We start from the raw sequence: 18,053 nt of genomic DNA on the forward strand, positions 1-18,053 counted from the left end.
ATACTCTATCAGCCATAGTGAAGCTTCCGCTGAACCAGCAGCGTTCACTGCGGACAGAGGTGCAGTCTCTCCTTCAAGGCCAGTCGCACCCCTTAAGGCGCCTCATGCACTTCCTAAGGAAGATGGTGGCAGCCATCGAGGCAGTTCTCTTTGCGCAGTTTCATCTGCGCCAACGGCAATGGGACATTCTCCGCCAATGGGATGGGCAGTCAACCTCCCTGGACGGGAAGTCTCCCTTTCCCTGACGGCCGAGGACTCTCTGCAATAGTGGCTTATTCCCACCTCATTGCCATAGCCCCCATCCTGGGCAGTGGTCACGACAGATACGAGTCTGTCAGGGTGGGGAGCAGTTTGTCTCCGCCACATGGCTCAGGGGACGTGGACTCAGCAGGAGTCCACCCTTCAGTTCGATGTGCTGGAAATCGAGGCAGGGTATCTTACCCTATTAGCTTTCCAAAAGTGGCTAGAAGGGAGCAGATCCGAATCCAGTCGGACATCTCCACAGCGGTGGCATACATCAACCACCAAGGAGGGACACGCAGTCAGCAGCCTTCCAGGAAGTCCGGCGAATCCTCATGTGGGTGGAGGACACAGCATCCACCATATCCGCAGTTCACATCCCGGGCGTAGAAAACTGGGAAGCAGGCTTCCTCAGTCGCCAGGGCATGGACGCGGGGGAATGGTCCCTTCACCCGGACGTGTTTCAGGAAATCTGTTGCCGCTGGGGGGGGGGCCGGACGTCGACCTAATGGCGTCTCGGCACACCAACAAGGTCCCGGCATTTATGGCACGATCGCGCGATCACAGAGCTCTGGCGGCAGACGCCTTAGTGCAAGATTGGTCGCAGTTCCGGCTCACATATGTGTTTCCACCTCTGGCACTCTTGCCCAGAGTACTGCGCAAAAATCAGATCCGATTGCAGCCGCGTCATACTCGTCGCACCAGACTGGCCGAGGAGATCGTGGTACCCGGATCTGTGGCATCTCACGGTCGGCCGACCGGGGTCACTACCAGACCGACCAGACTTACTGTCTCAAGGGCCGTTTTCTCCATCGGAATTCTGCGGCCCTGAACCTGACTGTGTGGCTTGTGTGTCCTGGATACTAGCGTCTTCAGGATTATCCCAAGGGGTCGTTGCCACCATGAGACAGGCTAGGAAGCCCACGTCTGCTAAGATCTACCACAGAACGTGGAAGGTTTTCTTAATCTGGTGCTCTACTCAGGGAGTGTCTCCCTGGCCATTTGCATTGCCTATCTTTCTTTCCTTCCTACAATAGGAGTTAGAAAAGGGCTTGTCGCTAGACTCCCTCAAAGGGCAAGTCTCAGCACTATCCGTGTTTTTTCAGAAGCGTCTAGCACGTCTTTCTAAGGTGCGCACGTTCCCGCAGGGGGTTTGTCATATCGTACCCCCGTACAAGCGGCCGTTGGATCCATGGGATCTGAACAGGGTTCTAGTTGCTCTCCAGAAGCCGCCTTTCGAGCCTCTGAAGGAAGTTTCCTTTTCTCGCCTGTCACAGAAGGTGGCGTTTCTCGTTGCGATCACATCGCTTCGGCGAGTGTCTGAGCTGGCAGCTCTGTCATCCAAGGCTCCCTTCCTGGTGTTTCACCAGGACAAGGTAGTGCTGCGCATCATTCCGGAGTTTCTCCCTAAGGTAGTATCCTCGTTTCATCTTAATCAGGATATCTCCTTACCGTCCTTTTGCACTCATCCGGTTCACCGGTATGAGAATGATTTACGTTTGCTAGATCTGGTGAGAGCACTCAGAATCTACATTTCACGCACGGCGCCCGTACGCCGTTCCGATGCTCTTGTTGCTGGTACGCGCAAGAGGTTGCAGGCTTCTAAAGCCACCCTGGCTCGATGGATCAAAGAACCAATTCTGGAAGCCTACCGTTTTGCAGGGCTTCCGGTTCTTTCAGGGCTGAAAGCCCATTCAACCAGAGCCGTGAGTGCGTCCTGGGCGCTACGACACCAGGCTTCGGCTCAACAGGTGTGCCAGGCAGCTACCTGGTCGAGTCTGCACACTTTCACCAAACATTATCAGGTGCATACCTATGCTTCGGCGGATGCCAGCTTAGGTAGAAGAGTCCTGCAGGCGGCAGTGACATCCCCGTAGGGGAGGGCTGTTTTGCAGCTCTAACATGAGGTATCTCTTTACCCACCCAGGGACAGCTTTTGGACGTCCCAATCGTCTGGGTCTCCCAATAGAGCGCTGAAGAAGAAGGGAATTTTGTTACTTACCGTAAATTCCTTTTCTTCTAGCTCTTATTGGGAGACCCAGCACCCGCCCTGTTGTCCTTCGGGATTTCTTGGTTGTTTGCGGGTACACATGTTGTTCATGTTGAACGGTTTTTCAGTTCTCCGACGTTATTCGGAGTTAATTTGTTTAAACCAGTTATTGGCTTCCTCCTTCTTGCTTTGGCACTAAAACTGGAGAACCCGTGATACCACGGGGGGGTATAGCCAGAGGGGGAGGGGCCTTGCACTTTTTAGTGTAGTGCTTTGTGTGGCCTCCGGAGGGCAGTAGCTATACCCCAATCGTCTGGGTCTCCCAATAAGAGCTAGAAGAAAAGGAATTTACGGTAAGTAACAAAATTCCCTTCATCCTGGTGCTCTGATAACGGTTTTCCTCCATGGCCGTTTGCCTTACCCACTTTTCTTTCATTCCTTCAATCCGGAATGGACAAGGGTTTGTCACTCGGCTCTCTCAAGGGCCAAGTATCGGCGCTCTCTGTATTTTTTCAAAAGCGCCTAGCCAGGCTTCCGCAGGTCCGCACTTTCCTGCAGGGAGTTTGCCACATAGTCCCACCTTACAGGCGTCCGCTGGAACCCTGGGATCTTAACAGGGTGCTAACGGCTCTTCAGAAACCACCTTTCGAGCCGCTGCAGGATGTCTCTTTATCACGTCTTTCGCAGAAGGTGGCCTTTCTAGTGGCAGTTACATCACTCCGGAGAGTGTCTGAGCTTGCAGCGCTGTCATGCAAAGCCCCCTTCCTGGAGTTTCACCAGGATAAGGTGGTTCTGCGTCCTGTCCCGGAATTTCTCCCTAAGGTGGTATCTCCTTTTCTTTGTCGCTCCATTGGGAGACCCAGACAATTGGGGTGTATAGCTATTGCCTCTGGAGGCCACACAAAGTATTACACTTAAAAGTGTAAGGCCCCTCCCCTTCTGGCTATACACCCCCAGTGGGATCACTGGCTCACCAGTTTTGTGCTTTGTGCGAAGGAGGCAACACATCCACGCATAGCTCCACTTTTTAGTCAGCAGCAGCTGCTGACTATGTCGGATGGAAGAAAAGAGGACACATATAGTGTCCCCAGCATGCTCCCTTCTCACCCCACTGTATGTCGGAGGTGTTTGTAAGGTTGAGGTACCCATTGCGGGTACGGCGGCAGGAGCCCACATGCTGATTCCTTCCCCATCCCTTTTTACAGGGCTCTGGGTGAAGTGGGATTTACCGGTCTCCAGGCACTGAGACCGTGCTCCATCTACAGCCCCTGGAGAAGATGCTGGATGGAGCGGAGTACATCAGGGACATGGCCCTGCTTCCTCAAGGTACTCTGTGTCCCCGTGCATTTGGCGCTCACACCGCAGCATGCTGGGTGTTGTAGTGCGCCGGGGGACATCAGCGCTGCGGCGCCTGTGCCATGGCCTCATTCAGCTTTGCTGAAGCAGGCTCACTTATGGGAATTGGTCGCGCCGGCCGCTGGGACTGCGGCGCGGCTGGCACTTGTAGTGCGCCGGGGACTTCAGCGCGGCCTGCGCTTTTACGGCGGCCGCGCTGATAACTAGAGTCCCCGGCTTTTGCGGCCTGCTTCCGTTCGTTCCCGCCCCCAGACCTGCCAGTCAGGAGAGGGGCGGGACGCTGGCCACTTCCAGGAATCGGTCGCGCCGGCCGCTGGCAGCGGCGCGGCTGGCACTTGTGGTGCGCCGGGGACTTCAGCGCGGCCCGCGTTTTTACGGCGGCCGCGCTGATAACTAGAGTCCCCGGCTTTTGCGGCCTGCTTCCGTTCGTTCCCGCCCCCAGACCTGCCAGTCAGGAGAGGGGCGGGACGCTGGCCACTTCTATGAATCGGTCGCGCCGGCCGCTGGAACTGCGGCGCGGCTGGCACTTGTGGTGCGCCGGGGACTTCAGCGCGGCCCGCGCTTTTACGGCGGCCGCGCTGTTAACTCGAGTCCCCGGCTTCTGGGCCTAGTCTCCCTTCGTTACCGCCCACAGCCCTGACAGTCAGGGTAGGGGCGTGACGCTGCATAGAGCAGAGCTGAGAGCTGGAGTATGTTTTGCATACTCCACCCCTCTCACTGTGTGCACTGTGAATCCGGATTCCCGCACTTTCTCAGGCACGCCCACGGCTTCCTTCTCTACAAGGACACCGGCAGCCATTAGTGTCAGTTTCTGTACGATACAGAGACAAGTGTGGAAGACCCTGGCATTCTGATAGTCACACAATCGCTGTAACAGGCGTTAAGCAGCACCTGTGGTGCTAACCCCACTAGTGCAGAAGTGCACTTATAGATATGCTTGTAGGTCGCACGTTGTATATACCCTCCTGGATTATGCGGAGGAGTTATCAGCATATTCTCTGTGTAAAACAAAGGTGCAGAACCACATGTTTTTCTATACAGCTGGTACAGCATGTACGGCTATACGGCCGGCAGGTACATAGACTCCCATTGTATGCACTAATGGCCAGGGGATGAGGACGGTGTCTGCAGTATTTACTGACAGTTTTTCTGAGACTATGGCTATGATACTAGAAGCCTAGCAGTCCGGACATGTCTCTCACAATATGGGCACTGTTGAATCATTGATCCATGGCCCCCCTCAGTGTGAATAACTAACAGCTCCGGGAATGTCACACGCATCCCAGAGTCACGGCTCTGCACGGACGTCAGTCCCAGACAGCCTAAGTGGGCTCGCTATGAGCGGCCTCGGTTTCATCAGGGTCCTAACAGAAGGACTCGCTGTGTAATGAGGCGGAAGTAGCGGCTCAGGATTCTGATCCTGAGACCGCTCTCAATCTGGATACACCTGATTGTGACGCCATAGTAAATAATCTTATAGCGTCCATCTATAGAATGTGGGTTATTTCTCACAGCTCCTCCAGTGGAGGAGTCAGCTTCACGTATTTTTCTGGACCACTCTGCCTTCAGAGAGGCAGTCCAGGAACACCACGCTTATCCAGATATGCGCTTCTCCAAACGGCTTAGGATACACGTTATCCCTGTCCCCTGACTTGGTCAAGGACTGGACCCAATGTCCCGAGCGGCATCCTCCAATCTCCAGGCTTGTAGCTAGATCCATAGTTGCAGTGGGAGATGGAACTGCAAACTCAAAGATGCCACTGACAGACAGATGGATCTCTGGTCGAAAGCCATCTATGAGGCTGTCGGCGCACCGTTGGCTCCGGCATTCTCTCCCTTGGGGCACTCCAAGCTATTTCAGCTTGTCTTACACAGATTGACACGGTTACACGTACATCTGTGCCGCAGGTGGCATCCTTAACCTCTCAAATGTCTGCATTTGTTTCTTACGCGATTCAGGTTGTCCTGGACTCTGCGAACCGTGCGGCGGTAGCCTCCGCTACTCCGTGTTTTTAAGCAGAGCCTGGTCTGCTCGTTAAGTGAATGGAAGGCAGATTCTGCTTCCAAAAAAGGTTGCCTAACCAGTTGCCTTTTTCTGCTGACCGACTGTTTGGTGAGCGTTGGATGTAACCATCAAACAGTCCAGGGGTAAGGATTCATCCTTTCCTCAGCCCGGACACAACAAACCCCAACAGAGCAAGAGGCAGTCGGGGTTTTCGGCCTTTTCGAGGCTCGGGCAGGTCCCATTTTTCCTCGTCCAATGTGGACTCAAAAGGATCAGAGGAGCTAAGATTCTTAGCGGGCTCAGTCTCGCCCAAAAAAGCGACAGTCTGAAAACCCGCTTCCAAGGCGGCTTCCTCATGACTTGCGGCCTCGGTCGGTAGCAGGCTCTCCCGCCTTGGCGATATTTAGCTGCCATAGGTCAATGACCATTGAGTGTGAGACATTCTGTCTCACGGGTACAGGATAGAGCTCACTTCTCGTCCTCCAACTCGATTCTTCAGAATTTCTCCACCTCCCGGCCGGGCCGCTGCTCTTCTGCAAACAGGGTGCACTCTATAGGCAGAAAGAGTGATGACCCCCGTTCCTTTTCAGGAACAAGGTCACGGTTTTTACCCCAAATTCTTTGCGGTACCTATAACAACGGGCCGTTCCGTCCCGTTCTGGATCTAAAAATGCTCAGCAAGCTCGTGGACACCAGGCGGTTCCGGATGGAATCCCTCCGCCATGTCATCGCCTCAAGGTCCCAAGGGTATTTCCTAGCATCATTAGGCATCAAGGATGCTTATCCACACGTGCCGATTGATCCAGAGCACTAGCGTTTCTACGCTTCGTTATAGGAGACGAACACCCTCTGTTCGTAGCTCTACCTTCCGGCTAGCGACAGTCCAACTGGTCTTCGCCAAGGTCAGGGCAGCAGTAGTCACAGTCCTGCACTCTCAGGGTCACTCCGTGGTCCCGTATTTAGACGATCTACTTGTCAAGGCACTCTCTTAGGAAACATGCCAACACTGCCCGAACGTTGCGCTGGAGACTCTCTAGAGTTTTGGGTGGATCATCAACTTTTTAAAGTCAGATCCGACCCCGACCCTATCGATAACATATCTAGGCATAGAGTTTCTTACTCTCTCAGCGATAGTGAAGCTGCCGCTAGACAAACAGCATTCACTACGGGCTGCAAGCTCTTCTTTAAGAACCAGTCGCACACATTGAGACGCCTCATGCACTTCCTACGTAAGATGGTAGCAATGGAGGCAGTTCCTTTCGCGCAGTTTTACTGCGTCCACTACAATGGGACATTCTCCGCCAATGGGACGAGGAGTCGACGTCCCTCAACAGAGTCGTCGTTCTTTCTCAGGCGGCCAAGGAATCTCTACGGTGGTGGCTTCTTCTCACCTCTTGGTCAAAAAGAAGGTCCTTCCTATCCCCGTCCTGGGCGATAGTTACGACAGACGCGAGTCTATCAGGGTGGGGAGCAGTTTTTCTCCACTACAGCGCTCAGGGTACGTGGACTCAGCAAGAGTCCACTCTTCAGATCAATGTTCTTGAACACAGAGCAGTGTATCTTGCCCTACAATCCTTCCAACAGCGGCTGGAAAGCACGCATATCCGACTTCAGTCGGACAGCTCCACAGCGGTGGCATACATCAACCACCAAGGAAGAACGCGCAACAGGCAAGCCTTCCAGGAAGTCCGGCAGGTTCTGATGTGGGTGGAAGACACGGCATCCACCATATCCACAATTCACATCCCAAGTGTGGAAACTAGGAAGCTGACTTCCTAAGTCGCTGAGGTGTGGCCGAAAGAGTATGGTCTCCTCACCCGGACGGGTTTCAGGAGATCTGGCGCCGCTGACAGAGGCCGGACGTCGATCTAATGGCGTCACGGCACAACAACAATGTGCCAGCTTCATGGCACGGTTTCACAATCATCGAGCTCTGGCGGCAAACGCCTTAGTTCAGCATTGGTCGCAGTTCCAGCTACCTTAGGTGCCACCTCTGGCATTGTTGCCCAGAGTACTGCGCTAGATCAAGACCGACTGCGGCCGCGCCATCCTCGTCGCTACAAATTGGCCGAGGATGTTGTGGTACTCGGTTCTGTGGTGCCTCACGGTAGGCTAACCGGGGGCACTACCAGACCAATCAGACTGGCTGTCTCAAGGGCCATTCTTCCATTTGAATTCTACGGCCCTCAACCGGATGGTGTGGCATTGAGTCCTGGAACCTAGTGTCGTCAGGATTACCTCAGGACGTGGTTGCCACCATGAGACAGGCTAGCATACCAACGTCCGCCAAGATTGACCACAGGACGTGGAAGATGTTCTTATCTCGGTGCTCGGCGCAGGGTGTTTCTCCCTGGCCGGTTGCATCGTCTATGTTTCCTTCCTTCCTGCAATCTAGGTAGGAAAATGGGTTGTCGCTCAGTTCCCTTTAGGGACAAGTCTCAGCGCTATCTGTATTTTTTCAGAAACGACGACTTCCTCAGGTACGCACGTTCCTACGGGGAGTTTGTCTTCTCAGCACTCCGTACAAGCGGCCGTTAGAGCCCTGAGATCTGAACAAGGTTCTAATTGCTCTCCAGATGCCGCCTTTCGAGCCTTTGAAGGATGTCTCCCTTCCCGTTTTTCACGGGAAGTGGCCTTCTAGTAACGGTCTCGTCTCTTAGGAGAGTTTCCGAGCTAGCAACGCTCTCATACAAACTCCCTTCCTGGTCCTTCACCAGAACAGGGTAGTTCTGCGTCCGGTTCCGGAATTTCTCCCTAAGGTGGTATCCCATTTTCATATCAATCAGGATATCACCTCACCTTCTTTGTGTCCTCGTCCAGTCCATCAATTTCAGAAAGATTTGCATCTGTTGGTTCTGGTGAGAGCACTCAGGTTCTACTTCCCGCATGGCGCTCCTGCGCCACCCGGATGCACTCTTTGTCCTTGTCGCTGGTCGGCGTAAACAGTCGCAAGCTTCCAGATCCACCCTTGCTCGGGGGCTCGAGGAACCAATTCTTGAAACCTACAGTTCTACTGGGCTTCTGGTTCTCTCAAGGCCGAAGGCCCATTCTACCAGAGCCGTGGGTGCATCCTGGGCATTACGGCACCAGGCTACGGCTCAGCAGGTGTGTCAGGCACCCACCTGGTCGAGTCTACTTACTTTTACCAAGCATTATCAGATGCATACCTACGCTTCGGCAGACGCCAGCCTAGGTAGATAAGTCATTCAGGCGGCGGTTGGCCACCTGTAGGAGAGGGCCGTTTGACGGCCCTATCATGAGGTATTCTTTTACCCACCCAGGGATTGCTTTTGGACATCCCAATTGTCTGGGTCTCCCAATGGAGCGACAAAGAAGAAGGGAATTTTGTTTACTTACCGTAAATTCCTTTTCTTCTAGCTCCAATTGGGAGACCCAGCACCCGCCCTGTTTTCTCGGGGTTTTTCTGTTTTTTCGGGTACACATGTTGTTCATGTGGTATGGTTCAGTTCTCCGATGTTTCCTCGGATTGAATTGGTCTTTAAACCAGTTATTGGCTTTCCTCCTTCTTGCTTTGGCACTAAAACTGGTGAGCCAGTGATCCCACTGGGGGTGTATAGCCAGAAGGGGAGGGGCCTTACACTTTTAAGTGTAATACTTTGTGTGGCCTCCAGAGGCAATAGCTATACACCCCAATTGTCTGGGTCTCCCAATTGGAGCTAGAAGAAAAGGAATTTACGGTAAGTAAACAAAATTCCCTTCTTCATCTCAATCAGGATATCTCCTTGCCTTCATTTTGCCCTAATCCAATTCACCAATGTGAAAAGGATTTGCACTCCTTGGATCTGGTGAGAGCACTCCTACTCTACGTGTCTCGCACGGCGCCCCTGCGTCGTTCAGATGCGCTCTTTGTCCTTGTCGCTGGCCAGCGTAAGGGTTCGCAGGCTTCCAAGTCAACCTTGGCTCGGTGGATCAAGGAACCGATTCTCGAAGCCTACCGTTCTTCTGGGCTTCCGCTTCCTTCAGGGCTGAAAGCCCATTCTACCAGAGCCGTGGGTGCGTCCTGGGCATTGTGGCACCGGGCTACGGCTCAGCAGGTGTGTCAGGCAGCTACGTGGTCTAGTCTGCACACTTTCACGAAACACTATCAAGTGCATACCTATGCTTCGGCAGACGCCAGTCTAGGTAGGCGAGTCCTTCAGGCGGCGGTTGCCCACCTGTAAGAGGAGGGCGTTTCGGCTCTTTTTATTGAGGTATTCTTTTACCCACCCAGGGACTGCTTTTGGACGTCCCAATTGTCTGGGTCTCCCAATGGAGCGACAAAGAAGAAGGGAATTTTGTTTACTTACCGTAAATTCCTTTTCTTCTAGCTCCTATTGGGAGACCCAGCACCCGCCCCTGTGCCCTTCGGGCTGGTTGTTCTTTTGTGTACACATGTTGTTCATGTTGAATTGTTCTTTTGGTTCATGGTTTTCAGTTCTCCGAACATCCTTCGGATTGAATTTACCCTAGACCAATTTATAAGTTTTCTCCTTCCTGCTTTTGCACCAAAACTGAGGAGCCCGTGATCCAAGGGAGGGTGTATAGGCAGAGGGGAGGGGTTACACTTTTAAAGTGTAATACTTTGTGTGGCCTCCGGAGGCAGAAGCTATACACCCAATTGTCTGGGTCTTCCAATAGGAGCTAGAAGAAAAGGAATTTACGGTAAGTAAACAAAATTCCCTTCTTTTAACCCCTTAGATAAAAGTAAACCTACATGTTTGGCATTTACGAACTCGTAGCGACCTAAGGCTATGTGCCCACGGGGACATTGTCCTGCGGATATATCCGCAAGACATTCCGCAGGTGCTCCCAGAAATCCGCAACAGAACTTTCTCTGTTTCAATGCTGCGGATATACAGCGGAATGTCGTGCGGATATGGTGCGGGCATTCTGCATTGAGGATACAGTACCATGGCTTCGGCACCATGCAGCACCTCCATGCAGAACAAGTGCTGCAGTGATCGGGGTGCTCATACTTACCTCCATCAGGCAGCACCTCGCTTTCCGGCGGCTGGGTCACTGTCAGGCAGCGTCTGGTTCACTGTGCTGGAGGTGGGCGGGCCTGAACTAGCTCCGGCTGTCACATGACCGGAGCTAGAGTAGGCCCCGCCCACCTCTTCCTTCCTGTACCTGGCTGGATCCACCGCGCTGCTGCCGCTGCCGATACACCGGACGGAGAAAGTGACTCTGGTCTCTATCAAGGCAGGTAAGTATATGGGACCCTGCGGAGAAATCCGCAGCAATAATTGACATGCTGCAGATTTTTCCGCACGAAAATCCGCACGATTTCCGCTGCAGAAAAATCCGCAGCGTGGGCACAGCATTTCCCAAATGCCATAGAAATGGCTGGGGAGTAGCTGTGCTGCAGATTTCTGGAAAATCCGCGGCTTTTCCGCGAGAAATCCGCGGCAAAATCCGTGCATTTTCCGCAGCGTGGGCACATAGCCTTAGGAATCATACTGACATATCAACTTTTCCATATAGTAACCACTGTGAATAAAATATCCCAAAAACAATCATGCAATATCACTTTTTGCAATTTTTCCGCACTTTCAATTTTTTTTCAGTTTTTCAGTACACTATATGGTAAAACTTATGGCAAGATTGACAGAAAAATAAAAAAGGGAGCAAAAAAGAAAACCGGCCAGAGGTGAAGGGGGTTAAATCTGAAAGCACACAGAAGAGAAAAATGGCCTTGTGACTAAGCGCTTAGTAGAGGTCTAGCTAGGTCTACCTAGAAATTGATATGATCTTTGCAGCTATAAGTATATGTTGCTGTATCGTATGGGTACTAGCCTAATTCTTAATTTATTTATTTGAGGGACTGTTTGATCTCTGAAGCCTTCATCTTTTTGCAGGGTGGATTTGAATACAAGCGGGCTATTGTGGACTGCATCATCAGCATTATAGAAGAGAACCCGGATAGTAAAGAATCTGGGCTGGCTCATCTATGCGAGTTTATTGAGGACTGTGAACATACTGTGCTTGCCACAAAGATACTACACTTATTGGGCAGAGAAGGTCCTCGGACGCTGAACCCTTCCAAATATATCCGCTTTGTTTTTAACAGGGTGGTCCTGGAAAATGAGGCTGTAAGAGCAGGTAAGGAGATTGTGCTGTAGATTACTAGCATACTTTTTCCTTAGTCATTCTGATCTGTACAAATTTTAACGTCAACTTATAAAGTCTATGTAATAATTCACTATGAAGCCTAAAAGAATCTGTTTCCAATCTATATTCCTTACTGTCTTGGTAACCAGAATGCAACTTACTATAGTTTTTGGTCTGCCATCCTCCGATGCAGTTTAAGGTGTCTTAACAATGGTCTACACTTAGAAATTAGTTTTTGATTTTTTTTTCTTTGCAATTTAAATAGTCTGTCTGATATTCTGTACGTAAGGTTCACTTTGCCCAGACATTTTGCTCCTGAAGCATAGACCTAAAATCAGGCGTGCTTGAGATAATTAGAGCAACAGCTCATAAAAATGGCATATTACTTTGTTGTTAGCTTTAAATACACTGAATCAGAAGTTTTGGATCTAGAGTTATAAGACCTACAGATGTTAAGAACATGTTACGAATTTTCTAAGTAAATACATTTCTAAAGGTGCTTTATACATGAAATTCTCACCAGATGTCAGTAACAACCCATCCAATCCACACAGAATAATAAATCAAACCATAGATGTCCATAAATTCAGTTTGGTGTATTAATGAGAAATCGCATGGAAAACGTATTGCAGAAAGAAAGGTGCAAAAAGCCATTGAAGGTCATGACACCAGTAATTACAAAGCAATATGTGCTGGTTCAACTGATGGCCTACAAAAACATGTCTCATTACCACACAAGAAACATTTCATGATTGGTAAAACCAGTGAGTGGTCTTAAGACCATTGCAATCTTATTTTCTTTATCGTTCCTTTGGGAGACCCAGACCATGGGTGTTTAGCTTCTACCTCCGGAGGACACACAAAGTACTACACTTAAAAGTGTAGCTCCTCCACCTGAGCTTATACACCCCTTGGTGAGCAGACCCAGCCAGTTTATCGCTTTGTGTTCAGGAGGCATACATCCACACATGCATTCTCATATGATTTTTTTCCTTTTGGAACGAGATTGAAGAGTGGGGTCCACGTCTGGACCCCCGGCATGTCCCTTCTCACTCCACTGTGTCGGTGGTGTTGTAAGGTTGATTCCTAGGCTGGAGCCTTTACATGCCGTGCTCCTTCACCATCCCTCCTGGGCTCTGGCTTGAAGTGGGAGCCAGCACGGTCTCCATGCTTGGCTGGACACCGGTCTCCATCCGCAGCCCTTCAGGACCCTGCTGGACCGGAGCACTCATCCCCAGGGACTTGGCCCTGCGTCTCAGCAGCTAAGTACCTGAGACGTTTAGATTTAGGGGTCCCTGTACTTTATTGTTGGGGGAGAGTGTGCTTATTGTGTTTACTGACATTTCCGGCGGGTTCTCTAGCTGTCGCCTGAGAACCGCGCCGATGGTGCCTGCGCGTCGGCCGCGCCGCTCAAATTTAGGCCCCGGCTTCGCCGGAGGCCTAGTTTCTGTTTCACTGCCCTCGCATGTCACTCATGCAGAGGGACAGGCTCGGCTCCTCCCGGCGGCCGTTCTGTACAGGGGAGAGACACTCCCCACTGCAGTGTGTGTCCCCTCCCCTGTAGGTCTCTATGGCCCTTCAGATCCCGCTCCTCAAGCAAGTCCCGCCCCCTCTCTTCGCTCCGGCGGCCATTTTCTCAGCGTTCTCTCTGCGATCAGTCATTGCAGCGCTGGTCTGCAGCATCTCTGCTGAGGTGCTGTGCTTGGGGGTCCGGGCTTTGGGATCTGGAGGGCACACAACACCGCTCCAGCGGTCTGGTAAGCCACAACCGGTCTCCGGTTGTGGACCTCTGTATATACTCTCTGGGGTTCATTCTCTGGCAGAGCCCCCACTCCAGCAGCATGTCTCACACGAGGAGCAAGGCCCCAAAGCTTTATGCTGTATGCGCTGCATGTAAGCTCCTGCTGTCTGCACCGAGCACCTTCCCACATTGTGATGCCTGCTCTAACTTGGCGGTGCCACAGCCTGGAGTCTCACCCCCAGTGGTCTCTCAGGCTGCTCCTGCTCCTGTGGCTGAAACCCCGGCTTGGGTAGAATCCTTTTCTAGGTCTATCTCCCAGTCTTTTGCTGAGTCCATGGGACTTCTGTCCAGGACTTTGCTGAATATGCATCAGCCCCCCTCACAGGGTGCCTCTGCTGCTAGGGCTCTCTCAGGACCGGAGCTCACAGAGGATTCATCATCAGGGCCCAGACCCCGTCCTCCTAAGAAGAGACGCAGGGTTCCCTCTCCCTCCTCCCGTGGCTCTGATTCCAGAGCTGACTCGCTGGATGAGGAGGATGCCTTTACAGGGGGCTCGGAGGCTAACTCCATGTGCCCCATTGATCTGTCCGAAGGTGACTCAGATCTTAGTGACTTGATTGCTTCTATTAATTCTGTACTGGATCTCAATCCGCCAGTATCAGAGGAGCAGCCCTCTCTGGCAGAAAAGCACCAGTTTACCTTGCCTAAGAGAGCAAAAAGTGTGTTCTTTAACCACTCCAGTTTTCAGGCCGCTGTGACCAAACCCAGGGCCTGTCCTGACAAGCGCTTCCCAAAGCGTGGTTCTGATGACCGTTTTCCCTTTCCACCTGAGGTGGTCAAGGAGTGGGCTCAGTCCCCAAAGGTAGACCCTCCGGTGTCTAGGCTCGCAGCCCGGACCGTTGTGTCGGTGGCTGATGGCACTTCCCTTAAGGATTCCACTGACCGCCAGATTGACCTTCTGGCCAAATCCGTGTATGAAGCGGCGGGGGCCGCGTTTTCTCCGACTTTTGCAGCAGTGTGGGCTCTCAAGGCCATCTCTGCTTCTCTAGAGGAGATACATTCCCTCACCAGGGAATCTATGCCCGAAATGGATGCCTTAACTTCCCAAGCTTCGGCCTTTTCATCCTATGCCATGTCTGCCATGCTGGAGGCTTCTCACCGCACTGCGGTGGCTTCGGCTAATTCCCTCGCTATCCGCAGAATCTTGTGGCTTCGAGAGTGGAAGGCAGATGCTTCTTCAAAAAAGTACCTTGCTGGGCTCCCTTTTGCTGGGTCCCGGCTGTTCAGAGAACAGCTGGATGAAATTATTAAGGAAGCTACTGGCGGGAAGAGTACTTCCATGCCTCAAACAAAAGCCAGGAAACCTGTCCAGGGCAGGAACCAGTCGAGGTTTCGCTCCTTTCGTTCCTCCAACTGGTCGTCCTCTAAGCCCTCGGCCTCGTTCGCTAACTCAGCCAAGGACCAGAAATCCAACTGGCGCACAAAAGCGCGTCCACAGAAGACCGCAGGAGCTGCTGCCACTAAGGCAGCCTCCTCATGACTCTCTGCCCGCTCCGGCGACATCCTTAGTCGGTGGCAGGCTCTCCCACTTTGGCGACGCTTGGTTTCAACACGTCTCCGATCAGTGGGTGAGAGATATCATCTCCCACGGCTACAGGATAGAATTCTCTTCCAGTCCGCCAAACAGATTTTCTCTCTCAACTCCCCCCTGCTCCAAGGCCGCCGCCTTCTCACAGGCCGTGGCATCCTTGCAGGCAAACGGAGTAATTGTACCAGTTCTCGCCCGGGAACGGTTCAGAGGTTTCTACTCAAATCTTTTCCTAGTTCCCAAAAAGGACGGTACCGTCCGGCCCATCCTGGATCTGAAGCTTCTCAACAAGCATGTTCAGGTGCGGCGCTTTCGCATGGAGTCTCTGCGATCGGTCATTGCCTCTATGTCCCAAGGGGATTTCCTGGCATCCATCGACATCAGAGATGCCTATCTGCATGTGCCAATTGCAGTGTCACACCAGCGTTGGCTACGTTTTGCAGTAGGAGAAGATCACTTCCAATTCGTGGCTCTCCCCTTCGGGTTGGCCACGGCCCCTCGGGTATTCACAAAGGTCATGGCAGCAGTGATTGCAGTTCTGCACCTCCAGGGGTTGGCAGTGATTCCTTACCTGGACGACCTTCTAGTCAAGGCTTCATCCAGCGCAGACTGTCAGCGGAGTGTCTCGCTCACTCTCTCCACTCTAGCTCAATTCGGGTGGCTGGTCAATCTGCCCAAATCCAATCTGACTCCGACCCAGAGTCTCACGTACCTAGGGATGCAGTTCGAGACCTTGACGGCACTTGTGAAGTCGCCCTTAGTCAAACAGCAGTCCCTCCAGCTAGCGGTGCGCTCTCTGCTGAGGCCCCACCGTTATACCCTCAGGCGTCTGATGCAGGTGCTGGGTCAAATGGTGGCGTCCATGGAGGCTGTTCCCTTTGCCCAGTTCCATCTGCGCCCCCTGCAGCTGGACATTCTCAGCTGTTGGGACAAGCGGCCTTCCTCCTTACACAGGTTAGTGGCTCTGTCGCCACAAACCAGGAGCTTTCTTCAGTGGTGGCTTCGGCCCCTCTCCCTGTCCCAGGGGCGCTCCTTCCTGGCCCCGTCCTGGGTGATTCTCACCACGGATGCCAGTCTATCCGGCTGGGGAGCGGTATATCTCCACCACAGAGCGCAGGGCACTTGGACTCCGTCCGAGTCAGCCCTTTCAATCAATGTGCTGGAAACCAGAGCCGTGCTTCTAGCTCTCCTAGCTTTTCACCACCTGTTGGCGGGCAGGCACTTTCGAGTCCAATCAGACAACGCGACAGCTGTTGCCTACATCAATCACCAAGGCGGGACATGCAGCCGCCTGGCGATGTTGGAAGTACAACGCATCCTTCAATGGGTGGAGGACTCCAAGTCCACCATATCCGCAGTCCACATCCCAGGCGTGGAAAACTGGGAGGCAGATTATCTCAGCCGTCAAACCGTGGACGGTGGCGAGTGGTCCCTGCACCCGGCAGTGTTTCAGTCAATCTGCCGCAAAAGGGGCACTCCGGACGTGGACCTAATGGCATCCCGTCACAACAACAAGGTTCCCGTTTTACGTGGCTCGCTCCCACAACCCTCAGGCATTCGCCGCGGACGCACTGGTTCAAGACTGGTCCCAGTTTCGTCTGTCCTACGTGTTTCCCCCTCTCTTGCCCAGAGTTCTGCGCAAGATCAAAATGGAGGGCTGTCGAGTCGTCCTCATTGCACCGGACTGGCCCAGGCGAGCTTGGTATCCAGACCTGCTCCGTCTGTCCGTAGAGATGCCATGGCATCTCCCGGACCGTCCAGACCTACTCTCACAAGGTCCGTTTTTCCACCTGAATTCTGCGGCTCTCAAATTGACGGCGTGGCTCTTGAGTCCTGGATTTTGACGACTTCTGGTATCCCTCCTGAAGTCATCTCCACTATGACTCGGGCCCATAAGTCTTCTCCGCTAAGATCTATCACAGGACTTGGAAAATTTTCCTGTCCTGGTGTCGCTCTACTGACCATCCTCCTTGGCCATTCTCCTTGCCGACTCTTCTGTCTTTTCTACAGTCCGGTCTGCAGCTAGGACTGTTCCTCAGCTCTCTCAAGGGACAAGTCTCAGCTCTGTCAGTTCTGTTCCAGCGGCGTCTCGCTCGGCTGGCTCAGGTCCGCACCTTCATGCAAGGTGCGTCTCACATCATTCCACCTTACCGGCGGCCCTTGGATCCCTGGGACCTTAATTTAGTTCTCACGGTTTTACAGAAACCCCCCTTTGAGCCTCTTAGGGAGGTCTCTTTGCATCGTCTTTCACAGAAAGTGGTTTTCCTGGTGGCCATAACGTCCTCAGGAGAGTCTCTGATTTGGCCGCGCTCTCTTCGGAGTCACCTTTTTTTAGTTTTTCATCAAGACAAGGTGGTTCTCCGTCCGACTCCGGATTTTCTTCCTAAGGTGGTCTCTCCTTTCCACCTTAACCAGGACATTACCCTACCTTCCTTTTGTCCGGCTCCTGTTCATCGCTTTGAAAAAGCGCTGCATACTCTGGATCTGGTGCGTGCGCTCCGGATCTATGTGTCTCGCACCGCTGCTCTTAGGCGGTGCACTTCTCTTTTTGTGCTAACCACAGGTCGGCGCAAGGGCCTCTCTGCTTCTAAGCCGACCTTGGCCCGTTGGATTAGATCGACCATTTCGGACGCCTACCAGAGTTCTCGGGTGCCTCCCCCGCCGGGGATCAAGGCACATTCGACCAGAGCTGTTGGTGCCTCTTGGGCTTTCAGGCACCAGGCTACGGCTCAACAAGTCTGTCAGGCTGCCACTTGGACTAGCCTGCATACCTTTTCGAAGCACTACCAAGTGCATGCTCTTGCTTCGGCAGATGCGAGCTTGGGCAGACGCATCCTTCAGGCGGCTGTCGCCCATTTGTGAAGTTAGGTTCTGCCTACTTCTAGCCTTTTTTCGGTTTATTTCCCACCCAGGGACTGCTTTGGAACGTCCCATGGTCTGGGTCTCCCAAAGGAACGATAAAGAAAAAGAGAATTTTGTTTACTTACCGTAAATTCTTTTTCTTATAGTTCCGTATTGGGAG

The 18,053-nt window shown here is 52.7% G+C and overlaps 1 protein-coding gene across 1 annotated transcript in view; it reads left to right on the plus strand.

Annotated features, from left to right (window-relative positions):
• Positions 1-18,053, plus strand: part of COPG2 (coat protein complex I subunit gamma 2) — a 168,170-nt gene that overhangs the window by 86,412 nt on the left and 63,705 nt on the right. Inside the window, exon 14 of the mRNA XM_075342611.1 lies at positions 11,450-11,693. Coding sequence (XP_075198726.1) covers positions 11,450-11,693 — 244 coding nt within the window. The remainder of the gene's footprint in view (positions 1-11,449; positions 11,694-18,053) is intronic.

Source organism: Anomaloglossus baeobatrachus, chromosome 4 (assembly GCF_048569485.1).
Source record: "Anomaloglossus baeobatrachus isolate aAnoBae1 chromosome 4, aAnoBae1.hap1, whole genome shotgun sequence".
Taxonomy (NCBI): Eukaryota; Metazoa; Chordata; class Amphibia; order Anura; family Aromobatidae; genus Anomaloglossus; species Anomaloglossus baeobatrachus.